Source organism: Camelina sativa, chromosome 1, assembly GCF_000633955.1.
Source record: "Camelina sativa cultivar DH55 chromosome 1, Cs, whole genome shotgun sequence".
NCBI classification, from domain to species: Eukaryota; Viridiplantae; Streptophyta; class Magnoliopsida; order Brassicales; family Brassicaceae; genus Camelina; species Camelina sativa.
This window is the reverse complement of record NC_025685.1, coordinates 13,989,613-14,014,612: the sequence shown is the minus strand read 5'-3', so window position 1 is coordinate 14,014,612 and position 25,000 is coordinate 13,989,613. Positions and strand designations below refer to the sequence as shown.

Genomic DNA, 25,000 nt, shown 5'->3' with positions numbered 1-25,000 from the left:
TTGGTTTTCGTATTTGGTTTTGGAAGCAATGGAGCTGCCATGGCAATTAGTGTTTCTTTCTGGTTTTACGTTGTGGTAGTTGCATGTTACGTGAGATTCTCCAGATCTTGCGAGGAGACTCGCGGATTTGTGTCCGAAGATTTTGTGTCTTGTATCGAACAGTATTTCCAATATGGAGTCCCTTCAGCAGGATTAATTTGGTAAGTAAATCATTTTCAAGATCCTTGTTGGTCAAGTTACACACATCAATGCTTTCTCTTATACCGCTCGCATTCTTCTTTAAAAAGCCTAGAATGGTGGCTGTTTGAGCTGCTCATACTCAGCTCAGGTCTTCTCCCAAACCCAAAACTCGAGACCTCTGTTCTTTCGATTTGGTGAGTATCATTTGCTTCTTTTACCCAATGTGTTCTCGAAACCAAATTGAATTTAACATGTTTCTTTCATGTCAGTCTTACAACAGGAACTTTGCACTATGTGATTCCTGCTGGGATCGCGGCAGCTGTGAGGTAAACATGATCTCATTTCTCAAAGCAAAACATCTCTTCAACAGTATCCTTCTCAACATTAGTCATTTAATTGGTTCCTTGCAGTACACGAGTGTCAAACAAACTGGGAGCTGGTAATCCTCAAGTTGCTAGGGTTTCAGTAATGGCAGGGCTTTGTCTCTGGCTAGTAGAGTCAGCAATCTTTAGCACACTTCTCTTTACATGCCGAAACATTGTAGGCTACGCATTTAGCAACAGCGAAGAAGTGGTTGACTATGTGGCGGACATATCTCCTTTGCTATGTCTCTCCTTCATTCTCGACGGTTTCACTGCAATTCTCAATGGGGTTGCTAGGGGAAGTGGCTGGCAACACATTGGAGCTTTGATCAACGTGGTGGCTTATTATCTAGTAGGAGCTCCGGTTGGAGTTTACTTAGGTTTCAGTCGTGAGTGGAATGGAAAAGGACTGTGGTGTGGTGTTGTGGTAGGATCCGCTGTGCAAGCCATTATATTGGCTATCGTGACAGCTTCCATGAACTGGAAGAAACAGGTTAGAGCTTCGAATAGAAGATTAGCCATTTCAGTATTTTTGTTACACTTCTATATTCTGGCTAATGCTGTGATTTGCAGGCTGAGAAGGCAAGGAAGAGAATAATCTCAACTGAAAATGGATTGGCTTAAAGAAAAAGGGTGTTTCTGATGAGATATCTCAAAATATTTGTAAGTCTTATTGCTCAGTTCTTTTACAGCATACACTCTCAAAAAAAAGGTTGCAACAATTTGTTAATGTTATATCTCATGTGTTACTAATTTTTTGTAAAAGTATATATTCCAAGTTTTATAAAGTAATGTCTTGTAGTAAATGGAACAGAGATATTCCAATTGCCAATGCTAAAAGACGGTCATGGGTCCTCTATTTCTTAATCCATTTAGAGAGAGACGATGTAATAGTTGCAAGTGAATAAAACCTCATACTAAACGAAAAATGGGGCGGACCTAGTAAGACTTAACGGGGGTCAGTTGACCCCTTAAAGATTATATTTTCTACTATTTTGTGTTTTGACTATACTTCTCTTATGTATTTTAGCTTTTTTTGTTTGCTTCTCCTAAAAATATTGAACCTAATCTGTGGTTCTTTTAAATAAAACAAAATATATTTTTAGGTTTTTAGCTTTTCTAAATTATTAATTTTTTCGTTATTTTTTTACTTCGGTAAAATATTTTTCTAGGTCCCCCAAGTCTCTTGTCCATACAAATAATTAGATAGAACAGTTCGGTTATATTCTCTTATAACTCAAAGGATGGGCGGATTCTTTGGTTTGGATCGCGCATTTAAACTAAAACATGCTCTGATTCGCTCGAAATGCTCTGTTTTCTTCTTATGGTTTAAATTAAAAGGTCACGTAAAATGTTAATAAAGTTTGACTTTCATTCGAAGAAAAAAAAATGTTGAACAAAGGTGCAGCACGCTTCTTCACCCAAAAACACTGCGTCGTTAGAAATCCTTTCGTCGGTTAGAAACTTGGTTTGATTCGTCCCATGATGGGTCAAAAACTAATTTGGATACAGAACAAAAGGCTGGCTATATTGGGAATAGTCATTGTGTGCAGAGCACTTGTATTGTTATTTCTAATCAGTATAGTGTATATCTAGTTTTATACAATACTGTAATATATTGGATTTGCCAACCACTAGCTAGTAAGCTTTAGTACCAAATGTTTTCAACCAAGTCAAAACGAATTTGCTACCTTGCTCATTTATCCACTTTGGCGGCACGTTTGTCACCGTCTAGTTAATATGAAAAAAATGTTTTTGTTACAACAGTTTTGTCTTTTTTTAATCTCTGATGATTGGAACTTGATTCCCAAGTTTTTTTGACAGTTGCCTTTGTTTTTTATTCATTGATATTCGGAACTTGATTCCCAAGTAATTTTGTTTATTTTCAATGTTCTCTTTTGTAGTAATATATTCCAAAATGATGATATTGGACGACTGCTACTGACCACGACGTCCATTACCTTTAAGATTTTTCTTAACCAAATTGTCTTTTGACCACTCGTTAGGGATATTCATATTGCTGGTGAGTTCACAGGTAATGATCTTTAATAATTAATACCCAGTTTTTTTTTCTTTTCTTTTTATGGTATGTTATATGATCATTATTAAATATATTTGATTTTTTTTCATTATAATTGTTGATCAATTTATCGGATCGAGTTACTTACATCGCATACCATTATAATAAGCAGATTCACGAATAATCCCACGAGCACATACGTTAAAGTATTCGATTTGGTTTGGGTCAGTTCTACTTGCATAGTTCGATTAAAGAATTCTAGGATCCATTATATATTTTAGATTCGAGTTCAGTTTAGCTTGTTTCTTGATTTGGATCGGTTCATATATTTAAATAAATAACTGAATTAAAAGAAATTTTAAAGAGTTTAGCCTGAAGCAGATTACTTTATCCGACCAATCCAAAATATTCAAACAGTCTGAAATATGCATTAAAATATATTCGATTTTAATAAATTTTGTTTTAGATTTGCAAAAAAAAAAAAAATGTTTAATTTTGTTAAAATGTAACTGGCAACATTTGGATATTTTAGTTATTGAGATAATTTTGATTATTTATAGTCTAAACATAACTAATGTTTTGGGTCATATTTATAATTGTGGTTACTATTTTCTAGGTATTTCAGTCTATCATTCTATTTTAAGATATTTTGGGTATCTTTTGAATTTTGACAAAAAAAAAAAAAAACTAATTGTATAAAAGATACTCCCTCCGTTTCAAAATATAAGATGTTTTAGCCAAAGCACGCATAATAAGAAATGTTTACTTTTAAAAAGTTTAACCAATCAGAAACAAGACTGCATAAAATAAATAATAATAAATATAAAAGTAGTCTAAAAGTTACCTCAAAAATTGAAAACATCTTATATTATGAAACAAGCAAAAACCTCTAAAACATCCTATATTATGAAACGGAGGGAGTACAAGCCAATATTTGGTTCGGCATGGTTTCATTGGCTTCAATGTTTCAATTCTTGTTATTTTGCTTAATCCTAACTAATTTAATGCACACAAATTTATTTTCAATGGTAGACTTGTTTCTTCTCGAATAATTCTTGGGACTTGTTTCCCAAGTTTATAGTTTTGAAATGGTTTTTCTTTGGGAATTTCATCAGAAATGCCACTTTCAAAACTAAAGTTATCACAAATGCCACTTTCAGTATTTCCTTATTGAAAATGCCATTTTCTAATTGTATGCCACAAAAAGAAAATACGTTTTTACCCTATTATTAAAAGGAAGGAGAATTAAAAGAAAATTGATAAGTGACAGACGTTTTGAAACAGGGGCGAATTTTTACAACACAAAACACACATGTACCAAACTTCCAGTGGACCAAATCCAACACCTAGTCAAATTTAGTCCATCCCAAATTTGTCCTTCGACCTCTGAAGTGGACCAAATCTGTTTGGTTGGACTATACTTGTCCATTATTACCAATATAACATCTCCATCCTATAGGTCAACGACGCATGTACTGAAGTCGTTGTGTCTTTGGTGGACGAGATTCAACCTCCGAACAGTTGCTTTTATTTCCATGCTAATTTTGTCCTTCGCTCTCTTAGGGGACCATATCTACTTGGTTGATATTTGTCCATCAATAATATAAAACCATTTTCTCCACCATGTAGGTTTGTTGACGAAGAGACCGATCTTATTGTGCCTTCGGTGGACCAGATTCAGCGCTCGACCAGTTTTTGTCCACCACATTTATGTCTGTCGGTCTCTTTAGTGGACCAGATCTGCTTGGTTGTCAACTCTTGTTCGTCAATAGCTTAAAACCTGTCCACCCTTGTACGCACATACAAAATTGTTCCACCGACCAACGGACGACCAGCGAAGTCCACTGATAGGCAAATGCGGTAGACGAGATTTGAATCTGGTCCATCAAGTAATAGCTAGTTTGACTTACAATTATGGTTTCTTGGATTTCAACACTTTTGTTGGGATCCAACAGCTGATTTACAGATCTGATTAATAGACAACAAAAATGTAAGCATATCTGAAAATTAATATCCTCACACAGAGAAAATTAATATGTCTCTTACCGTGTCTAGTCCAAAGATGATATCGTAGAAGAAACAAATGGGAAGATTTGCTTGGAATGTGAAAGGACGATGGGTTGCAGACAAGATGAAGGTTTCATGAAAAGATGAGAGATTGTGGAGAGAGATGAAGATCCGTAAAAAGTGATTTTTGAGAGAAAAAAGAAGTACTTAAAAGAATAATAAACTTAGAAGGATAAACTCGTATTTTTATTTTGCTCTTATGACAGGCGGGAGAAGGAATAAACAAAAGTGGCATTTCTCAAAAAAAGTTGTCACTGTACATGGCATAAATAATAAATTTCTCTTTTTTTTCTTAACATTAGACCACAATAAGCTGATCTATTAGCCAAATTTTTACATTTATTGGGAGTGAGGTTCAATACCTAGTGTGATAGTGTCTTCTACATTTGAATTTACCATTGGCCAAGGTCACTTCACAGTTTTGAAATGGTTTTTGGTATGCAAATTTAATGATAATTAGCAATTTTTCTTTTTTTTTATTGTGAAGTCAAAGTCTCAAAGACATACTCCCTCTGTCTTATAAATATTGATGTTTTGAGATATTTTTTTATCTCACAAAGATTGATGTTTTGTAAACTTCAAAAAGTAATCATTGAAAATATTTAAAATTTTGAATTGTTATTGGTTTAAAATTAAATAATATCTCTTTACTCAAAGAAAAAAATATATTTAAGCCTAATAATAAAAGTTTGCAAACATTAATCTTTATGAAACAAAAAGAGTATTTATTATGTAGACGTGTATCCCAAGTATCTTTTAATTGGATAAAAGCTTAATTAATTGGTTTATCCACTACGTAGACTATAAAGTAAAACTGTCATACGTTACTTGTGAAGTTGATGGAAGATTTTGTCATTTTTAAAGAACTTAAAAAAAAAGACAATTATTAAAGAGAAACTATACAACGTCATTGCAGAAAACTTTACTTTTTTTTTTGGTGTAATGTTAAACTAATTTGATGTTTACTTTAACATGTAAAATTTAATAATAGAATACTTTTTAAGGATCTTCGTGGAAAAGATAAAATGCTTCTACTGGTGGAGCTAAAGAGTCGTATAAATTTAATATTCTATTCCAACAATTTCCAAAAAGTATAGTCTACGTTGACAGTGACATTGGTTTCGTCGTCTGTCTATAAAAAGATAAAAGTATATCATCAGAAATGAAAGGCAAATCTTTCAAGACAAAGAAGACGACAATGGAAGAGCCATTTCTTCCGCAAGACGAGCAGCTGGTCCCCGGTAAAACCACATGGCAAAGTGGTCAGCTCTACGTCGAGCTGAAGAAAGTGAGCCGCTTGGCCGCTCCTATGGCCACCGTGACCATTGCTCAGTACTTGTTGCCTGTCATCTCAGTCATGATAGCTGGTCACAACGGCGAGCTCCAGCTCTCCGGCGTCGCTCTTGCAACCTCCTTCACAAATGTCTCCGGTTTTAGCATTATGGTAATGACTACTCTCTCCTCTTTAGTTCAATATCAAGTTGACTCTCAAATCTTCATAACACTTCAACTCTGTTTTTACAGTTTGGGTTAGTGGGTGCACTAGAAACTCTTTGTGGCCAAGCGTATGGAGCAAAACAATACGAAAAAATTGGAACCTACACATACGCTGCAATAGCTTCCAACATCCCTATTTGTGTCCTCATATCAGTTCTATGGATTTACATCGAAAAGCTTTTAATCTCTCTCGGACAAGACCCTGACATATCCAGAGTCGCTGGCTCCTACGCCTTGTGGCTCATACCGGCTTTATTCGCCCACGCGATTGTCATACCACTGACCCGCTTTCTTCTGGCACAAGGGTTGGTTCTTCCCCTGCTCTACACTACCCTGACCACCCTTTTGTTCCACATCCCGGTTTGCTGGGCTTTGGTTTTCGGGTTTGGTCTGGAAAGTAATGGAGCTGCCATGGCTATTGGTGTGTCTTTCTGGTTTTACGCTGTGATGCTCTCATGTTATGTGAGATTCTCCAGCTCTTGCAAGAAGACTCGCGGATTTATGTCTGAAGATTTTGTGTCTTGTGTCAAGCAGTTCTTCCAATATGGAGTACCATCAGCTGCAATGACTTGGTAAGTCACTTTTAAGTTTCTTGTTGGCCAAGTCATACACTAGTGCTTGTTTTTATTTAGTTTGCATTTTCTTTGTTTTCCTTTAATAGCCTAGAATGGTGGCTGTTTGAGCTGCTCATACTCTGTTCAGGTCTTCTACCAAACCCGAAACTCGAGACCTCTGTCCTTTCAATTTGGTAAGTATCATATACTGAATGACTTGTTTTAATCTTTATCATTAGATTCTCTCTGTTAAAAAACTAATGAATCCTATTTCTTTCGTTCAAGTCTTACAACAGCAAGTTTGCACTATGTGATTCCAGCTGGAGTCGCGGCGGCTGTGAGGTAAACATAATCTCAATTCTCAAACCAAAACATCTCTCCAGCAATACCTTTCTCAACATTAGTAATATGGTTTCTTGCAGCACACGCGTGTCAAACAAATTGGGAGCTGGGATTCCTCAAGTTGCTAGGGTTTCAGTATTTGCAGGGCTTTGTCTCTGGCTAGTAGAGTCAGCTTTATTTACCACACTTCTCTTTACCTTCCGGAACATCATAGGCTACACATTCAGCAACAGCAAAGAAGTTGTGGACTATGTGGCTGAACTATCTCCTTTGCTCTGTCTTTCCTTCATCCTCGATAGCTTCACTGCCGTTCTCAATGGGGTTGCTAGGGGAAGTGGCTGGCAACACATTGGAGCTTTGAACAACGTGGTAGCTTATTACCTCGTAGGAGCTCCGGTTGGAATTTACTTAGCTTTCAGTCGTGAGTTAAACGGAAAAGGACTTTGGTGTGGTGTTGTGGTAGGATCCGCTGTGCAAGCCATTATACTGACTATCGTCACAGCTTCCATAAACTGGAAGGAACAGGTAAAAAACACTTACAATAGAAGATTAGCCATTTCAGCTTATTACACTTATACATTCTTTTACTTATTTTTGTTTAATGCATTGAAGTAATTGAAATCTATTATTTGTAGGCTGAGAAGGCTAGAAAGAGAATAGTCTCAGCTGAAAATGGNCATCTCTCCAGCAATACCTTTCTCAACATTAGTAATATGGTTTCTTGCAGCACACGCGTGTCAAACAAATTGGGAGCTGGGATTCCTCAAGTTGCTAGGGTTTCAGTATTTGCAGGGCTTTGTCTCTGGCTAGTAGAGTCAGCTTTATTTACCACACTTCTCTTTACCTTCCGGAACATCATAGGCTACACATTCAGCAACAGCAAAGAAGTTGTGGACTATGTGGCTGAACTATCTCCTTTGCTCTGTCTTTCCTTCATCCTCGATAGCTTCACTGCCGTTCTCAATGGGGTTGCTAGGGGAAGTGGCTGGCAACACATTGGAGCTTTGAACAACGTGGTAGCTTATTACCTCGTAGGAGCTCCGGTTGGAATTTACTTAGCTTTCAGTCGTGAGTTAAACGGAAAAGGACTTTGGTGTGGTGTTGTGGTAGGATCCGCTGTGCAAGCCATTATACTGACTATCGTCACAGCTTCCATAAACTGGAAGGAACAGGTAAAAAACACTTACAATAGAAGATTAGCCATTTCAGCTCATTACACTTATACATTCTTTTACTTATTTTTGTTTAATGCATTGAAGTAATTGAAATCTATTATTTGTAGGCTGAGAAGGCTAGAAAGAGAATAGTCTCAGCTGAAAATGGATTGGCTTAAACGAAGGGTGATTCTAGCTCATAGCCCTCTAAACTGTTTTGTATGCACCAAATACATATGTATATTTTTGTAGGCCATATTATATGCATATGGGTAGGGTATGTTAAAATGTTGTAACTACATATTGCAAAAGACGGTCATGTCATGTGTTTCCTAATTCATTTTGAGATAGATGAACTAAGACAAGAGACAAATGTGGAAAAGAAGATAATTTTATTTTGAACTTGGTCGCTTAACTTAAGATTGAGATTTGAAACCTGTGGTTCACCAAAGATTGTACCAATCTCGTAACTTTGTCAACAAACATGAGTGCAAACAAGTCATTCCAACATGATTCACCACTCCTATATATCTATCATTCACTCTCTTTTTTTCCAACCACACATTAACTAAAAAATTTAGAAATCTTGATTAGAAATTAAAACACTTTAGGAATATATAAACTTTGAAATCAACAAAAATAATTAAGAGAAGATTGTATGTTCAAACTCAGATGGTACAAAACATGATAGATTACTCTTCAAATATGTTCTTGATGTAAATGATTAAATATAGAAAAATGAACAGTATTAAAAGAAAAACTGATGTCATGATGTCATCTTGAATATGTATCTATATTGATAATTTTGTAACATATATTGGATTTGCTGGCTGCTAGGTAGTATCTATATATCTTCAAAGTTGTCAAAACGAATTTGCTATCCTAAACTTAAGACTTACTTTGTCAGCACGTTTGTAGTTGGAGTTGCCTTTGTTGTCTAGTGAGTAGTGACTGACTTACTCGGAACGCGATCCTCATGTATTTATTTTTTCGATAAATACCTCGTTTTTTTTTTAATTATAAAGTTTTAATGATAAGAAAAAAAAAATACTCAACCGGATTCAATCAAATTCAGTAATTTTGCAATTACCATTTGCATAATATTAAATTTAGCTGAATAGAGTCTTGTTCAACTGTTTTTTTTCAACACCACATATATGTTTATTTCAGCTGAGAATTGGGAAGTACACCAATCAAATTAAATTATTTTTAGATATAAAAAATTACACCTCGACTTTATGTTTTAAAATAATTAAATAAATAAAGAACTAAAGATACTTTTTGGTCAAACTGGGTGTATTAAACATTGAAAAGATTAATTATCCTATGAAATTATCCCATATTTTAATTTGTAAAGAACCTTAAAGTCCACCATTAAAGAGAAAACCTTTTCGTTTTAGACACACATTAAAGAGAAAACTATACCACGTCATTACGGAAATTTCTGATGTCTAAAATTTAATAATATACTTTAATATGTCGACTTAATATAATATAATCTTTTGGTTTAGCATAAAATGATATGAAAGTTCAAATCAGGAATGTCGCGGAAAACAAATTGCTTTTATTGGTCGTTCTAAAGAGTCGTGTAAACTAAATTGAATATTGTATACAAAAAAAAAAGTCATCACTGACATCAACATTCGTGTCATGGTCAATAAAGATTGAGTCGGTCTATACTATATAAAAGATAGAACACTTATCTCAATTCAAAGGCAAAGCCTTCAAAATTAGAAAGAAGACAATGGAAGAGCCATTTCTTGACCGAGACGAGCTGGTCACTTGTAAAGCCACATGGCAAAGTGGTCAGCTCACCGCCGAGCTGAAGAGAGTGACCCGCTTGGCCGCTCCTATGGCCACCGTGACCATTGCTCAGTACTTATTGCCTGTCATCTCAGTCATGGTCGCTGGTCACAACGGCGAGCTTCAGCTCTCGGGCGTCGCTCTTGCTACCTCTTTCACAAACGTCACTGGTTTCAGCATTATGGTAATTATGTTATGACTCTCTTACCTCTTCCAATTCAAGAGTCCAATCAACTCTCTCTCTCTCTCAAGTATTGAAAACAATTTAATTTTTTTGTTTAGTATGGATTAGTGGGTGCACTAGAAACTCTTTGTGGCCAAGCTTATGGAGCCAAGCAATACGAAAAAATCGGAACTTACACATACTCTGCAATTGCTTCCAACATACCAATTTGTTTCATCATATCAATTATTTGGTTTTACATCGAAAACATCTTGATTTCTCTCGGACAAGACCCTGACATATCAAGAATCGCTGGCTCCTACGCCTTTTGGCTCATACCGGTTTTGTTCGCCCAAGCGATTGTTATACCCTTGACTCGGTTTCTACTGACACAAGGGTTGGTTCTCCCTCTTCTCTACACTGCCGTGACCACCCTTTTGTTCCACGTTTTTGTTTGTTGGGTTTTCGTTTTGGTGTTTGTTCTGGGAAGCAATGGACCTGCCATGGCTACTAGTGTGTCTTTCTGGTTTTACGCTGTGATACTCTCATGTTATGTGAGATTCTCCAGCTCTTGTGAGAAGACTAGAGGATTTGTGTCCGAAGATTTTGTGTCTTGTGTTAAGCAGTTCTTTCAATACGGAGTCCCATCAGCTGCAATGATTTGGTAAGTCATTATAAGTTGTGTTTGTTTATCAAGTTACATACACTAATGCCTTCTTCTTACCTCATTTGCATTTTCTCTATCTTCTTCTAATAGCTTAGAATGGTGGCTATTTGAGCTACTAATACTCTGCTCAGGTCTTCTCTCTAACCCAAAACTCGAAACCTCTGTTCTCTCAATATGGTAAGTAATACTTTTGTGTATCCTATTTGTTTTCTCTTTATCGAAAAGTATTAATCCTAATTTCCTTAATTCTTGTCAGTCTTACTACAGAAACTTTGCACTATGTGATTTCATCCGGAGTTGCGGCAGCTGTGAGGTATATGATCTCAATCTTTAATATAAAACATCTTCGAATTCCTCTGTATACATGTCCTAAACATTAGTGATTGGTTTCTTGCAGCACACGGGTCTCAAACAATTTGGGAGCTGGGAATCCACAAGTTGCTAGGGTTTCAGTATTGGCAGGGCTTTGTCTCTGGCTGGTAGAGTCAGCTTTCTTTAGCATACTTCTCTTCACCTTCAGGAACATCATAGGCTACGCATTCAGTAATAGCAAAGAAGTTGTGGACTATGTGGCTGACTTATCTCCTCTGCTCTGTCTCTCCTTTATCCTCGACGGCTTCACTGCAGTTCTTAATGGTGTTGCTAGGGGAAGTGGTTGGCAACACATTGGAGCTTGGAACAATATTTTCTCTTATTATCTCGTAGGAGCTCCTGTTGGAGTTTACTTAGCTTTCAGGCATGATCTTAACGGTAAAGGACTGTGGTGCGGTGTTGTGATTGGATCCACTGTGCAAGCCACTGTATTGGCTATTGTCACAGCTTCCATGAATTGGAAGGAACAGGTAAATAACTAAGAATAGAAGATTAGCCATTTCAGCTTTACTTCAGTTTTTTTTTTTTTTGTTTGTCCTAATGCTTTGAATCTATTTACTTGCAGGCTGAGAAGGCGAGGAAGAGAATAGTATCAACTGAAAATGAACTAGCATAAACGAAGGATGTTTCCTAATCAAGTTTTGAGAGAGAGAGATAGGGGTTTAATGTTTTCTTCAATTTTTGGTATACAAATATTTGCAAAATGTAGTAGTTACAAGTGAATAAAAAACCTCATTGGTCCCAAACGGGAATGATCCCTTGTGCAGCGAGGCGCTTCTCGACCCAAAACACAACGTGGTTTGCAGTTGGTTTCCTCTCGTCGACCAGAAAAGGTTCCACGGTGCTTGGACCTGACCCGTGAGATGAAATTGAAAATCCTTTTGCTCCTGTTTTAAGCAACAACTGGTTTAAGAAATGAACAACATTCAGATTTTAATGCTACATCATCCGGGTTACGAAATAATCACCTGTGAGGTTTCCAGTGGGGAAGAAGGCCCAAAAGGAATATGGAATACCTTTCTTCAAGAAAAAACCTTCGAGCTGGCTCAGTAACAAACACAAGTTAGTTAATGATGATGATGATAATTGTGTTAGAAGTTAGAATTCAAGAAACCTTAGTATCTTCTTGAAAAGATAAATCTAACTCAGAGATATCATCTTGAGCTTCAAGAATGGCTATTAAAGGAGGAATCACGTCTTCTTCCATCATCTGTCTCAGCGGTTTCGCAACTGCAGCCGCTTTCGCAGCGGCGGGTTTAAGTTTCTTTGCCGGAACCGCCACAGTTGACTCTTCTTTTTCTTTTTCTTTCTTTTCGGTAGCAACTAGTAAAGAGAACAAGAAAGTTACTCTCTTGTGTTTTTGAACCAAACATACTTGTTTTATGCAATCCAAAATTTTACCAGCAGAAGTAGTTGAAGATTCTTGCACAGAACACCGCAATTGGTTGTCCTTTTTATTACCTGATTGCTGCAAAGAGAAGACAAAACCTGAATCAATACAAATGAGATACAAACTCCACGAAATTTCTGAAGAAACATTACAAACCAATGTTAGTGGTGGAAACAAAGAAGAGGAAGACAGAGTTGGGGTAGTTATGGAGATACGAGTGCTGGGGACTCCAAATGATCGTCCTGCTATTGATGCCATGTTAAGGAAGATACAGAAACTGTATTCTTCACCAATAACACGATTCAGTATTTCTCAAATCTTAGTTTCTCTCCATCTTCTGCCTCCAACTAAACACTATTATTTATTTTATATTTATTCTCTAAGTGGAGCAAAGCAAAAGAAGAGAAGAGAAAACATGAGAAGAGACAGAGATGAAAAAGGCAGAGCCTCAGAGTTGCCAACCACACACATCAAAAAGGGATATAACATAGTTTTGATAACAAAAAAAAAGGAAAAGAAAAAACTTGCATAGATACTTCCAAGTTCCAACAATAGTTGTTATTCCAAAAAATTTCAAAACATCTATTAACCTCTGAAAGGTTTTTTTTTTACAAAATAAATTTGCATCAAGAGATATAGTTTGATATATAATATTCGTATTTTATCTTATATTCCTTAATTTTACACTAAAATAATAATTTGATATAATGTTTTAATAATAACTTACATTTTATTTTGGAACTTAATATCTTTTTGTAATATAAAAAACAAATTAGGATTTTATTTTTATTGACACATGAGGTTAAATGTTAAAGTTTTTAAAGTTTCTAAATTTTGTGCGTTATAATGAAAAAGTTTTAGTTGGGTGTTATGTTAAAATTCATTATAGTGTAGTAATCTTGAAGTAAAAAAATTAACATATTTTACTATAAATCGAAAATACTTTAAAGGAAACAACTTTTAAGAAATGAAAGGAAAAGATGCAGGGAAAAAAAAAATAGAGAATTTTTTAGAAATACCTTTTTTTAGATATCCTTTTCAAATATACTATTTTTCTGAACATTTTCATTTTTATCCTTTTATACACAATTACAATATGTTCCTGTTAAATTAATTTTTAGAATTTTTTTTTAGGTTTGGGTTCTCTTTTTTAAATTTAGGATATAGTTTTGAGAGGTTAGGGTTTAGTATTTTGAGCTTAGGGCTTAGAATTTAATTATTTTATACATAGAAAATGGGTATTTTTGAAGATGGACAACATGAAAGTATATTTCTAAAGAGTGATGATATAGGAAAAAAGGTATTTTTGAAAACCCCCCAAAAAAATAAATGGTAACCAACCAATAACAATATCTTTTAAAATATATTAAATATTAAATAAATCAATTTTCAATGAAAATACTAATACTACTTTTAATGTGTAGATTTTACATTTGATTTTAAAATAAAAATTTTGAATTAAATTTATAGATGTCATGTTAAATATTAATTTAATATTAACTTACAATAAAATTTTAAAAGTAATTTAAAATATATTTTTAGTTTTAATTACTATAGAAAACTTATTTTAATTTTCATAAAATTTTCAAATAAAACCTTAATATTAATATTTGTTCCTTTTTTGCATTTGTTCCTCATCAATTTTGGGAGTAAACATTTTTTTTTCTATTGTTCCTCGTTCTGTAAAGACGGTAGAAGAATGAAATGAAAAACTTCTTATTTTTAAATAGTAAAAAAATTGAGAAATGAAAAGAAATATCACATTCTTTTTGCATTGTACAAAAAAACGCTAGGCGGTATCTGGGCGGTGACTCAGCGTCTAGAACGCCTAATCGTAGTCTAGATGGTTTTAGGCGGTTTATGCGTTTATAAAACATTATATATAAAATTATATACAAATATATGTTTGAAAAAAAAATATATAAATTATAAACAAAAGTAAGAAAAATACATTTATTTAAGTTATATTAACAATATATAAACATTTATAATTACGTATACATATATAAAACTTAATAAATTTATATATGTAGTTAAAAATCATAAATCTATATTAAAACTAAATTAATATAATTTTAAGCGGTTTAGGCGATCATCTAGGCGTCTGCTGAGCGCCTAGCGCGTATACGGCTTAGACCGCTTTCTTGAACACTGTCTTTTTTGTAAGGATGATTATACATAAAAAGTTTGAAGAATGAGCCTTAATGTATTTCTATAAAATTTTCTCAAAACATAAAATATTTAAAATTATAAGGGCGATTTTTTACATATTTCCTTGACTATATAAATACCTTTTTCATGTCATCTCTAAACACTCAAAACCATACAATATTATCCAAGTCAAATAAACCATCTATCTACAAAATTAAAATATGTTCACCATCAACATCATTTTATTTGCATCACAAAAGTAATTATACATACTTATTCCGCTGATTAGATCAAAGATTAAATGGATTAACCCAAAACAAAAGTGTAGGGTTTGTTATAGAATCCTTAATCTAAATTACAAAATGGTCAAAGACTTGTTACCTTTGAAATCTGAGAATTTTTCTTTCCGATTGCAAGAGTACATGATTTTTTTTTTTTTAAAGCCATTAGATTTGAAAGAATGGACTAAAATGAAACTTTATAAACTATCACACAAAATGAACAATTTTCTATAACTTCAGGGTGGAACTCCCCAAATAAATATGATTGAGAACTTCGCACACGTGCCCAGGAAAACAAAGATTCCTGCGACAGCCCAAGTTCATATACAGTACGTGGCAAAATCTTGGTCGTTCTTCAGCTGCTAGTATAGAGATGCAGAAAGATTCAAACTTTAGGGAGTAAATTGCAAATACTTTCTTTTTAAGTTAAGTGTTTGATGATAATGGTTCTCTGATTAGAAAAGGCTCCAGCTTTGTCACATTCTCAGACCATCCATCACTGAGCAATATAATCGCAGAGAGAGAGAGAGAGAAAGGAGTATAAGAGTGAACCATGGAAGTAGGGTTTTTGGGTTTGGGTATCATGGGAAAGGCCATGTCAATGAATCTATTGAAGAATGGATTCAAAGTGACTGTATGGAACAGAACACTCTCCAAGGTATTGTGTTTTTAGGCTATCTCATTACCAATCAAAATTGAAAAAGGATCTGATTTAGGTTTGGCTGTTCACACAGATCTGATAAAGTTGAAAACTTTGATTAAATTTTAATGCAATCTTGAGGGTATGTGTTGATGATGATGATGTTGAACAGTGTGATGAACTTGTGGAGCATGGAGCTTCAGTATGTGAGACTCCAGCTGAAGTGATCAAGAAATGCAAATACACTATTGCTATGCTCTCTGATCCTTCTGCTGCTCTTTCGGTATTTGAATCTCTTTTTTTGCTGCTTCGATGTTTTTAGCATTGATGATGGATGATGATATGAAACTATAGAACGGTTGTTTAGGTTGTTTTCGACAAAGACGGTGTTTTGGAGCAAATCTGTGAAGGAAAAGGGTATATAGATATGTCAACAGTTGATGCAGAGACTTCTTTAAAGATTAATGAGGTTAAATTGAAGCTTTGTACTTTTTGGATGATGAATTAGATAGAAGCAAATTGATTAGTTTGATTTAGCTATGTTGGATATTGGCAGGCAATCACTGGGAAGGGTGGTCGGTTTATAGAAGGTCCGGTTTCAGGTAGCAAAAAGCCAGCTGAAGATGGCCAACTCATTATCCTTGCTGCTGGTGACAAGGTACAACTCAAAACTTTACTTCTAGATGGATGGATCAATCTCAGGAACTGTTATAGCTGTGTAGCTAGTACGAACTTAGGATCTAGAACTATAATTTGTTTTTGTTTAAAGGCGCTCTTCGAGGAATCAATACCAGCTTTTAACGTCTTGGGGAAGAAGTCGTTTTACTTGGGACAAGTTGGAAACGGAGCTAAAATGAAACTAATAGTGAACATGATTATGGGAAGGTAAATGACTCTTCTCTTTTAACAACTACTACCATTAGTAGTGTGAATCATTCATGACTTCATTACTCAATTGCTTTTCATCTGAAAACAGCATGATGAATGCGTTCTCCGAGGGGCTTGTATTGGCTGACAAGAGTGGCCTTAGCTCTGACACTCTTCTGGATATCCTGGTGAGATGATCAAAAACTTTTGCATTCTCTGAAATAATGGTGTTGGTTGAATCTGTTTTGCTATTGGCAGGATCTTGGAGCAATGACCAACCCGATGTTCAAGGGCAAAGGACCTTCCATGAATAAGAGCAGTTACCCACCAGCATTTCCACTGAAACATCAGCAGAAAGACATGAGACTAGCTCTTGCTCTTGGCGATGAAAATGCTGTTTCCATGCCTGTAGCCGCAGCTGCAAATGAGGTTAGTTACTCACTCAGAGACTAGAGCAGATTGGTTCTCCTCTAGGGTTGCCTTCTTAGCATGAATTCTTAAAGACATATGTTTCTGTTTTCGACAGGCTTTTAAGAAGGCGAGAAGCTTGGGACTTGGAGATCTCGACTTCTCTGCTGTGATTGAAGCTGTCAAATTCTCCCGGGAATAGCAAACTGTTGAAAACAAAAGCCACTCATTTGGAATGGCTAGGTTACTGAAAATGATTGTTATCTTCCCAAATAGAGATTTCTCATTTGGCCAAAAACACATTTTAATCCTTCACAGAATAAAGAAGTCTTAACCACAATCCATCTTACCTCGTTTTATAAAGAAGCAAATACATAGAGCCGGTGCATAGGAACACATTAAGACTTAAGTAACTATGTTAAGAGGGTTTTTAAACATATCCTGTGATGATGCTAAGATATTTTTCACTAAAATTAAGAGATTACAGTAAAACCTTTATAAATTAATAATGTTTTTGGACCATGAAATTCTATTAATTTATAGAGGTTATAATTTCTCGATAAATTAATAATTATTAATTTATAAAGAGACTTTCTTAATTTGGTAAAAAAAGTTTAAAAATAAAATTTAATCGTTATAATATTGAAAATATTGAAAATGAACTCTAATAAAAATTAATGTGTATATATTTATATAATTATTAATTTATATTATTGATGGGACCATATATTTGCAAAGAATTTTCAAAAAAAATTATTATCTTATTATATTATCGAATTATGTCCAAAATTACATTAGTCTCAACTTAGGACCGAATAAATTTATTAATTTATAGAGATTATTAATTTAACGAGTATTAATTTATAGAGGTCCTACTGTATATTTAAGTCCCAACAAATTTATTCTGTCAAATGACTCATATTCATGTAAATATAAAACATTGAATTCATATATTAGGAGGAGACAATTCATGCATTCGTGTAAATATAAGTAACCATATATCATAATAAACTAGTATGAATAAGTTGTATTGATACTTGATAGTGAATATTTTTTTTTTTTTTTTTTAATTTGTAAATCCAAACATCACTTATTTTTGAAATACAATTGATAGAACATCACTTATCGTTTGACCAAAAAAAAAAGAACATCACTTATCATACAAAGAGGGTTGTAATCTTTTTTGGAGTATTTTTACAGAAAATGGTTCTTAATAATAATTTATACACTAATTTTTTGTGATATAATTATTTATTAATGTTAACAAAAACAAAAATATATATAAAAAAAATATTCAATTGGTAGAATTTATTTGGACTGTAAACTTTTTACACTCCTTCATCTCTAAAGCGTAAGCTGAAATGGGTGAAGTAGAAAAGTTTAAATATAAAAGCCCATAGGCCCATTAATTATTTTTTCTTCAGCCCAAGAGAAGTTTCCTAGGGTTTTGTCTTATAAGATCCCGCATTTAGGTCATTCCGCCTCTTGTCTTCTCGTCACACTCATCTTCACAGCAAAGCCTCTCGTAGCTAGAGGAATCAAACAATGGTAAACCCTAGCCTTCTTCTGTCTTTCTCTTCTCATTTCTCCATCGTTTCTTCTTAGTTTTCTCCTTAGAAACTCCGATTTTGACCTTTCATTTCTTATAGAATCCTCCTGCATTTTGTTTTTGATTAGATATGGTAACGAGAGAATCATGATCCTATGGTTGTATTCAGCTTCGTTAGATGTATTTCTTCATGGGTTTTTGGTTTTATAACTTGCTTTGCAATTGAAATAGGAAAAGTTTGAGACTTTGTGGTTTGTTCTGTTTTAGAGGTCACATATGCGTTTTAATGGTGTTTTCAGTTTTCACCTTGGATCTTTGTTAACAGTTTATGTTGTTGGATCTTAGACTAATAAAATAGGATTGATTTGTTTTGTTATTAGGTGTTTGTGAAGTCGTGCAAGTCGAATGCCTACTTCAAACGGTACCAAGTGAAGTTCAGGAGAAGAAGAGGTATAGATTCTTGTTTTCGTTTTCCTGATGATATTGTTTGGTCTCTCTCATTGTTTCAACCTTTTACTGAAAAGTTATTTCATTTTTTGTGTAGATGGAAAGACTGATTACAGGGCTAGGATCCGTCTGATCAATCAGGACAAGAATAAGTACAACACACCTAAGTACCGTTTTGTTGTCAGGTTTACCAACAAAGACATCGTGGCACAAATTGTCTCTGCTAGCATTGCTGGTGACATTGTGAAAGCTTCTGCTTACGCACATGAGCTGCCTCAGTATGGTCTCACTGTTGGTCTTACAAACTATGCTGCAGGTATTGGAATCAGTCCTATTGTGTTGTATTACAGTTTTATATGTTTGATTCTGTGTTTGTGGTTTACTAGTATGTAATGTTTTTTTGCTTAAACCAGCTTACTGCACTGGGCTTCTTTTGGCTCGCCGTGTTCTGAAGATGTTGGAGATGGATGACGAGTACGAGGGCAACCTAGAGGTATGTTGTCAACTTGGTTTCATCTTGAAAATAAATGGTTGAGTTTATGTTTCTGTTAAAACACTCAAATCACACAATGAATCAGGCCACTGGTGAGGACTTCTCCGTGGAGCCAACTGATTCAAGGAGACCTTTCCGTGCTCTTCTTGATGTTGGACTTATCAGGACCACAACTGGAAACCGTGTGTTTGGTGCTCTTAAGGTATGAAATTGTTCTCTGATTGTATGTTGACTGTGTTCGGTAGCAATTCTTTAATACCCGTTTGGTTTGCTTCATGAAATTGTAGGGTGCTTTGGATGGAGGTCTTGATATCCCACACAGTGACAAGAGGTTTGCTGGGTTCAATAAAGAGAACAAGCAACTCGATGCTGCAATCCACAGGAATTACATCTATGGTGGCCACGTCTCAAACTACATGAAAATGTTGGCGGAAGATGAGCCAGAGAAGCTACAAACTCACTTCAGTGCTTACATTAAGAAAGGAGTTGAAGCTGAGGGCATTGAGGAGATTTACAAGAAGGTTCATGCAGCTATCCGTGCAGACCCCAACCCTAAGAAAACCGAGAAACCTGCTCCCAAGGGACACAAGAGGTAGAAACTAAAAGCAATTTACTAATAACAATCAATTTTGTTATCTGGCTTTGTCCATTGGTGTCTCATTTTGTTTCCATTAAACAAAAAACAGGTACAACTTGAAGAAGCTTACGTACGAGGAGAGGAAGAACAAGTTGATCGAGAGAGTTAAGGCATTGAATGGAGCAGGTGGTGATGATGATGATGATGAGGACGATGAAGAGTAAATCAGTTCTCCAGTCTTCTTTATCTCGTGCCCCTTGTAGCTTTTTATCTTTTGAGCTTAATGCCTCGATTTTTCTGTTTTCAGACTAAAACACTCAGCTTTTGTTTTCACATTTTAATTGTGTTCGAGGATTTTGATTTTGAGGATACATTATCTATTAAGAATTTATTATCTTATTACCCCCATTATCGTTTTCATGAATCTGCCATTTCTTTAGTTTTGCTTTTATTCGTAGTTTTTGTTAGTACTACTACTTCCTAAAAGTACCTACCTACACTTCTCATCTATTCACAGGTACCTTTGTTTGAGTGAGTCTATTTGGAGCGACGTCTATTCTTTGTGTCACATATTCTATGATTTTATATATAACATACATTCTCTACTACTACCTAGCCAAATGTAAGAATTTAACATACCAACTCATCGTCCATGAGATTATTTGGTATTTTTGTGTCTTACCAATCAATAATGTTTCAAGATTTCTTGGATGAGCTATGTGTTCTTCAATTTGCAAGGTAGTTAAGATTAATATGGAATTATTTTATTCACACCTAAACCTCACTATAAAAGTCAAACACTCCCCCCCCCCCCCCCCCCCCCNTAATTCAAATTATTTGTGCTCTCATTTTTATTAAAACTCCTTAAAGCAATCAAATCTAGAAATGGGGGTTGGTGAGCGTTTCTATACTGTTGTGACATATTATTTGATTTTGTCTTCTCGCAAAAAATATCAATAAGGCTTATACACAAAGCCTCTTCTCTGCTGCACACACCTAATGAATTCTTTTTTTTTTCTTAGCACTGCTGCAGCTGCAATAGGCTTCTTCACGTTTCTTAGAAAATTCAGATTCCACCAAGATAACAGAGAAAACGATTCTGTTTCTTTATCTCCTTCATCACTAGTTCCTCCATCTACTTCATCTCACAGTTGGACACACCAAGTTTTTCCAAGCTTCCGCGGAGAAGATGTCCGCAGAGACTTTCTCAGTCATCTTCACAAGGAGTTTCAAAAGAAAGGAATCACTCTTTTTAGTGATAATGAGATCAAGAGAGGAGAATCCATCAGTCCTGAACTTGTACAAGCGATCAGAAGTTCTAAGATTGCAATCATCTTACTCTCTAGGAACTACGCTTCTTCGTCTTGGTGTCTTGATGAACAGTCTGAGATTATCAAGTGCAGAGAAGAGTTTGGTCAAACTGTGATGGTGGTTTTCAATAAAGTGGATCCATCTGATGTAAAGAAGCTTACTGGTGATTTTGGGAGTGCCTTTAGAAAAACATGTGCAGGTAAAACAAAGGAGGACACTAGGAGATGGACACAATCTCTAGCAAAAGTGGCAAAACTTGCCGGTTACGTTTCAAACAACTGGTTTGTCTCTTATGATTTTTCATTTGTTCTTCTTAAGTTTTCTAAAACAAGAAATTATGTACATTATAAACTCTAAATGTGTATGTTAGTTTTTGTGACGATTTGATGGATGTGATCCTCTTCTATTAGGGATAATGAGGCGGTCATGATTGAAAAAATCGCAAGTGATGTTTCCAACTTATTGAATAATTCTACACCATCTAGAGATTTCGACAACTTAGTTGGTATGGTAGCTCATATGGAAATGATGGAACCATTGTTATGTCTAGACTCCAATGAAGTGAGGATGATAGGGATATGGGGTCCATCAGGGATTGGTAAGACCATCATTGCCAGATTCTTATTCAACAAGTTTTCCGACAGTTTTGAACTAAGCGCCTTTATGGAGAACATCAAAGAGCTAATGTATACAAGACAAGTGTGTTCTGATGAGTACAGTGCAAAGCTACACTTACAGAACCAGTTTATGTCCCAGATTATCAACCACATGGATATTGAGGTTCCTCATTTAGGAGTTGCGGAAAACAGGTTGAATGACAAAAAAGTGCTTATTGTTCTTGATAACATCGATCAGTCAATGCAACTAGATGCTATTGCAAAAGAAACTACGTGGTTCGGTCATGGAAGTCGGATTATTATCACAACACAAGACCATAAACTATTGAAGGCACATGGCATCAACCATGTTTACAAGGTGGATTTCCCATCAAGACAAGAAGCTTGTCAAATCTTTTGCATGTCTGCTTTTGGTCAAAAGATCCCCCAAGATAAGTTCGAGGAACTTGCATTAGAAGTCACAAAACTCTTAGGTAACTTACCATTGGGACTAAGAGTTATGGGATCCCATTTCCGAGGAATGTCAAAGCATGAGTGGATCAATGCAATACCAAGGTTAAGGACTCACCTTGATTCTAATCTTCAAAGCATTTTAAAGTTCAGCTACGATGCCTTAGGTGGTGACGATAAAGATTTATTCCTTCATATAGCATGCATTTTCAACAATAAAAGAATTGAGAACGTGGAAGAGTATCTTGCGCATAAGTTGTTGTATACGAAGCAAAGGTTTCACGTATTAGTTGAGAAATCTCTCATATCTATTGAAGAAGGATGGATAAAGATGCATAATCTGCTCGAGCAGTTAGGTAGAGAAATTGTTCGTCATGATGAGTTAGGATTCATTCGTGAACCTGGAAAACGTCAATTTTTGGTTGATGGTAGAGATATTTGTGAAGTGATCACTGATGGCACGGTTAGTTCCATTTCCTTGTTCCTTACAAAGTATATTCATTTAATAACTTTCTACACATAATGTTTTGGTCTTTTACAGGGTAGTAGAAGTGTTATAGGCATACGTTTCAACTCATCTGAACTGTCAGGCGAATTAAATATAGGTGAGAGAGCTTTTGAAGGAATGCTAAACCTGAAATTCTTAAGAATCAAATGCGACCAGAGTGATAAATTATGCTTACCGCAAGGTTTGAACAATTTATCTCGAAAACTTAGACTACTAGAATGGGATCATTTTCCAATGACATGTTTGCCTTCCAATTTTTGCACGGAGTACCTTGTGGAGCTAAACTTGCAACACAACAAACTTGAGAAGATGTGGGAAGGAAATATGGTACGAAATATAATTGTGATGTGTCTTTCTCGTATGTATAGCATGTTTTATTTCAAGTTTTCTTATGTTTTCCTTTGTTTGTTTGTACAGCCGCTCCTAAACCTTAAGAGGATGAATTTGTTCCATTCAAAGAACCTAAAGGAGCTACCTGATTTTTCAACTGCCACTAACCTTCAAACACTGATTCTTTGTGGATGCTCAAGTTTGGTGGAGCTGCCATACTCCATTGGAAGTGCCAATAATCTCCGAAGATTGCATCTTTGTAGGTGCACCAGTTTAGTGGAGCTGCCCACCTCTATCGAAAACCTTCATAAATTGCAAAATGTGACTTTAAGAGGATGCTCAAAGCTAGAGGTTCTTCCTACCAACATCAACTTGATACTCTCAACAAAACATAAATATAAAGAATCTGAACAAATTAAACTTTTGTTATTTCCTTCTTCTGTTGGAAAAGCTTTGTGATAGAAATGATAGTCCTTCCTCCATAGCTAAAAACATACGTTGATATTTTAGTTGTATAACATTGATTATTATAAATTTGTATTAATGTTTGGCTGTATTAATATTTTCAAGTTTCGTTCAAAATGAAAACTAACGCAGTTCACTCAATTAGATTCACGTTCCATAATCTATCATATATAGATGCCAAATATTGTAGAGTCTCTGGAGATACTAGATTGCTCCTTTCACAAGTCAAGTTTTGACAGTTTCAACTATTGCAAGCTGCTTCAAACTGACATCCAGACTAGTAACAACGATCCGGTCTTAATCGGTGGAGAACTTACCTGAAGATCGAGACAAACTTTGAAACCCAAGTCGACCGAGAACCATCCAGAGAGAATGACAAACATTATAAATAACTATAAATATTTTGCTTTAATTTCTTTTTACATTTCTCTTACATATCACAATAAAGGGCAATGTGTTAAAGATACAAGAATGCAAAAAGATTTATGCTATGTCGTGGTGGATTCCACTTTATCTATTTAATAATGAACGTCAATGAATTTCGTAAAAGTAGACTCGGAGTAGTCATGATTAAAAAAATTCCATATAAACAAATTAATGATTTTATATAGGTTAGATCATCTCTAGTAGTATCCCATCTCTAATCCAATATGTCAGAATTGCAGTGGAATCTCAAGCTTCGAGACTTGTTCTTTGGATGAAGATAGCAACCCTGATTCTCCAAATTTTGTAATGACATAAAACTCTGACGAGCAAATGTGACAACATATAACACATGCATGATGCATTTTGTTGTTGATGATGATGAGAGCTAAACTGCCACGAACATAACAACAACAAAAAATGTAATTTAAGGGCCCCTAATGACAAAAATAAATAAAAGGCGTTTGCCTTATACTCCCCATTATGTAACTGATGAAGGGATCCTATTTTGGTATAATATGCATTATAAGTTTCTTGATTTAAAAACTCCATTTCAAAGATTAAGAAACTAACAGTCACTATCTCAATAAAATTTGTAAATGACATTAAAATTAAAACTCGGACGAGCAGATGTGACAACATAACACATGCATGTTGGTGAGGAGAGCTAATCAGCCACGAATTCGTGCCTAATGATAAAAAAAAAAGGCATTTTCCTTATGCATGCGGCATACCGCATACCCCGTAATATTATTTAATTTAAGTGCCTCTATTTTGGTTTAAAAAATATGTATACTTAAGGTATTATTTCTATTTATTTAAAACTCCATTTCATAGATTAACATACTAAAAGTTACTATCTCAATAAAATTTCACAAAATAATATTTAAATTTCTAATTATACTACACATA

At 34.9% G+C, this 25,000-nt stretch overlaps 8 protein-coding genes across 10 annotated transcripts in view; 7 read left to right on the top strand and 1 right to left on the bottom strand.

The window, feature by feature from the left end:
• The window catches only part of LOC104790253 (protein DETOXIFICATION 2), a 6,200-nt gene extending 1,215 nt beyond the window's left edge, over positions 1 to 4,985 (top strand). Inside the window, exons 2-8 of one of the 3 annotated variants that reach the window (XR_768665.2) lie at positions 1 to 200; positions 288 to 374; positions 450 to 506; positions 591 to 1,035; positions 1,116 to 1,205; positions 2,447 to 2,577; positions 4,618 to 4,985. The exon at positions 1 to 200 is cut by the window's left edge and continues 345 nt beyond it. Coding sequence is in view for 2 of the 3 variants with exons in the window: in XM_010515983.2 (XP_010514285.1) it covers positions 1 to 200; positions 288 to 374; positions 450 to 506; positions 591 to 1,035; positions 1,116 to 1,166 (840 nt within the window). In the remaining variant the exon portion in view is untranslated. Of the gene's footprint in view, positions 201 to 287; positions 375 to 449; positions 507 to 590; positions 1,036 to 1,115; positions 1,592 to 2,446; positions 2,578 to 4,617 lie in introns of those variants that run through there. The other 2 variants (XM_010515983.2, XM_010515968.2) reach the window with 2 other exon arrangements.
• Positions 5,790 to 7,714, top strand: LOC104707916 (protein DETOXIFICATION 3-like; the record flags this gene model as incomplete). Its single annotated transcript, XM_010424376.2, has 6 exons — positions 5,790 to 6,073; positions 6,154 to 6,698; positions 6,788 to 6,874; positions 6,966 to 7,022; positions 7,103 to 7,547; positions 7,658 to 7,714. Coding segments are annotated over exons 1-6 (1,473 nt in total), but the record flags the coding sequence as incomplete, so codon positions are not given.
• Positions 7,717 to 8,578, top strand: LOC104790242 (protein DETOXIFICATION 3). The gene is made up of 2 exons (XM_010515957.2): positions 7,717 to 8,194; positions 8,305 to 8,578. The coding sequence occupies exons 1-2, from the start codon at positions 7,736 to 7,738 to the stop codon at positions 8,353 to 8,355; spliced, it is 510 nt and encodes a 169-aa protein (XP_010514259.1). The 5' UTR covers positions 7,717 to 7,735; the 3' UTR covers positions 8,356 to 8,578.
• On the top strand, positions 9,876 to 11,947 carry LOC104790225 (protein DETOXIFICATION 1-like). Its single transcript, XM_010515933.2, has 6 exons — positions 9,876 to 10,163; positions 10,262 to 10,806; positions 10,900 to 10,986; positions 11,066 to 11,122; positions 11,207 to 11,651; positions 11,747 to 11,947. Exons 1-6 carry the CDS (start codon positions 9,921 to 9,923, stop codon positions 11,795 to 11,797), a joined length of 1,428 nt encoding a protein of 475 aa, XP_010514235.1. The 5' UTR covers positions 9,876 to 9,920; the 3' UTR covers positions 11,798 to 11,947.
• Positions 11,790 to 13,045, bottom strand: LOC104790235. Its single transcript, XM_010515945.2, has 5 exons — positions 12,728 to 13,045; positions 12,583 to 12,649; positions 12,296 to 12,504; positions 12,150 to 12,222; positions 11,790 to 12,068 (listed from the first exon to the last, which is right to left on the bottom strand). The coding sequence occupies exons 1-5, from the start codon at positions 12,827 to 12,829 to the stop codon at positions 11,914 to 11,916; spliced, it is 606 nt and encodes a 201-aa protein (XP_010514247.1). The 5' UTR covers positions 12,830 to 13,045; the 3' UTR covers positions 11,790 to 11,913.
• On the top strand, positions 15,438 to 17,260 carry LOC104790215 (glyoxylate/succinic semialdehyde reductase 1). The gene is made up of 8 exons (XM_010515923.2): positions 15,438 to 15,661; positions 15,816 to 15,926; positions 16,011 to 16,112; positions 16,200 to 16,301; positions 16,413 to 16,528; positions 16,620 to 16,698; positions 16,769 to 16,939; positions 17,037 to 17,260. The coding sequence occupies exons 1-8, from the start codon at positions 15,557 to 15,559 to the stop codon at positions 17,118 to 17,120; spliced, it is 870 nt and encodes a 289-aa protein (XP_010514225.1). The 5' UTR covers positions 15,438 to 15,556; the 3' UTR covers positions 17,121 to 17,260.
• Positions 18,361 to 20,408, top strand: LOC104790205 (60S ribosomal protein L5-1). The gene is made up of 7 exons (XM_010515913.1): positions 18,361 to 18,466; positions 18,848 to 18,917; positions 19,012 to 19,230; positions 19,328 to 19,407; positions 19,493 to 19,609; positions 19,695 to 19,999; positions 20,094 to 20,408. Exons 1-7 carry the CDS (start codon positions 18,464 to 18,466, stop codon positions 20,206 to 20,208), a joined length of 909 nt encoding a protein of 302 aa, XP_010514215.1. The 5' UTR covers positions 18,361 to 18,463; the 3' UTR covers positions 20,209 to 20,408.
• On the top strand, positions 20,870 to 23,756 carry LOC104790197 (disease resistance protein TAO1). Its single transcript, XM_010515901.1, has 4 exons — positions 20,870 to 21,576; positions 21,706 to 22,825; positions 22,904 to 23,197; positions 23,288 to 23,756. The coding sequence occupies exons 1-4, from the start codon at positions 20,984 to 20,986 to the stop codon at positions 23,657 to 23,659; spliced, it is 2,379 nt and encodes a 792-aa protein (XP_010514203.1). The 5' UTR covers positions 20,870 to 20,983; the 3' UTR covers positions 23,660 to 23,756.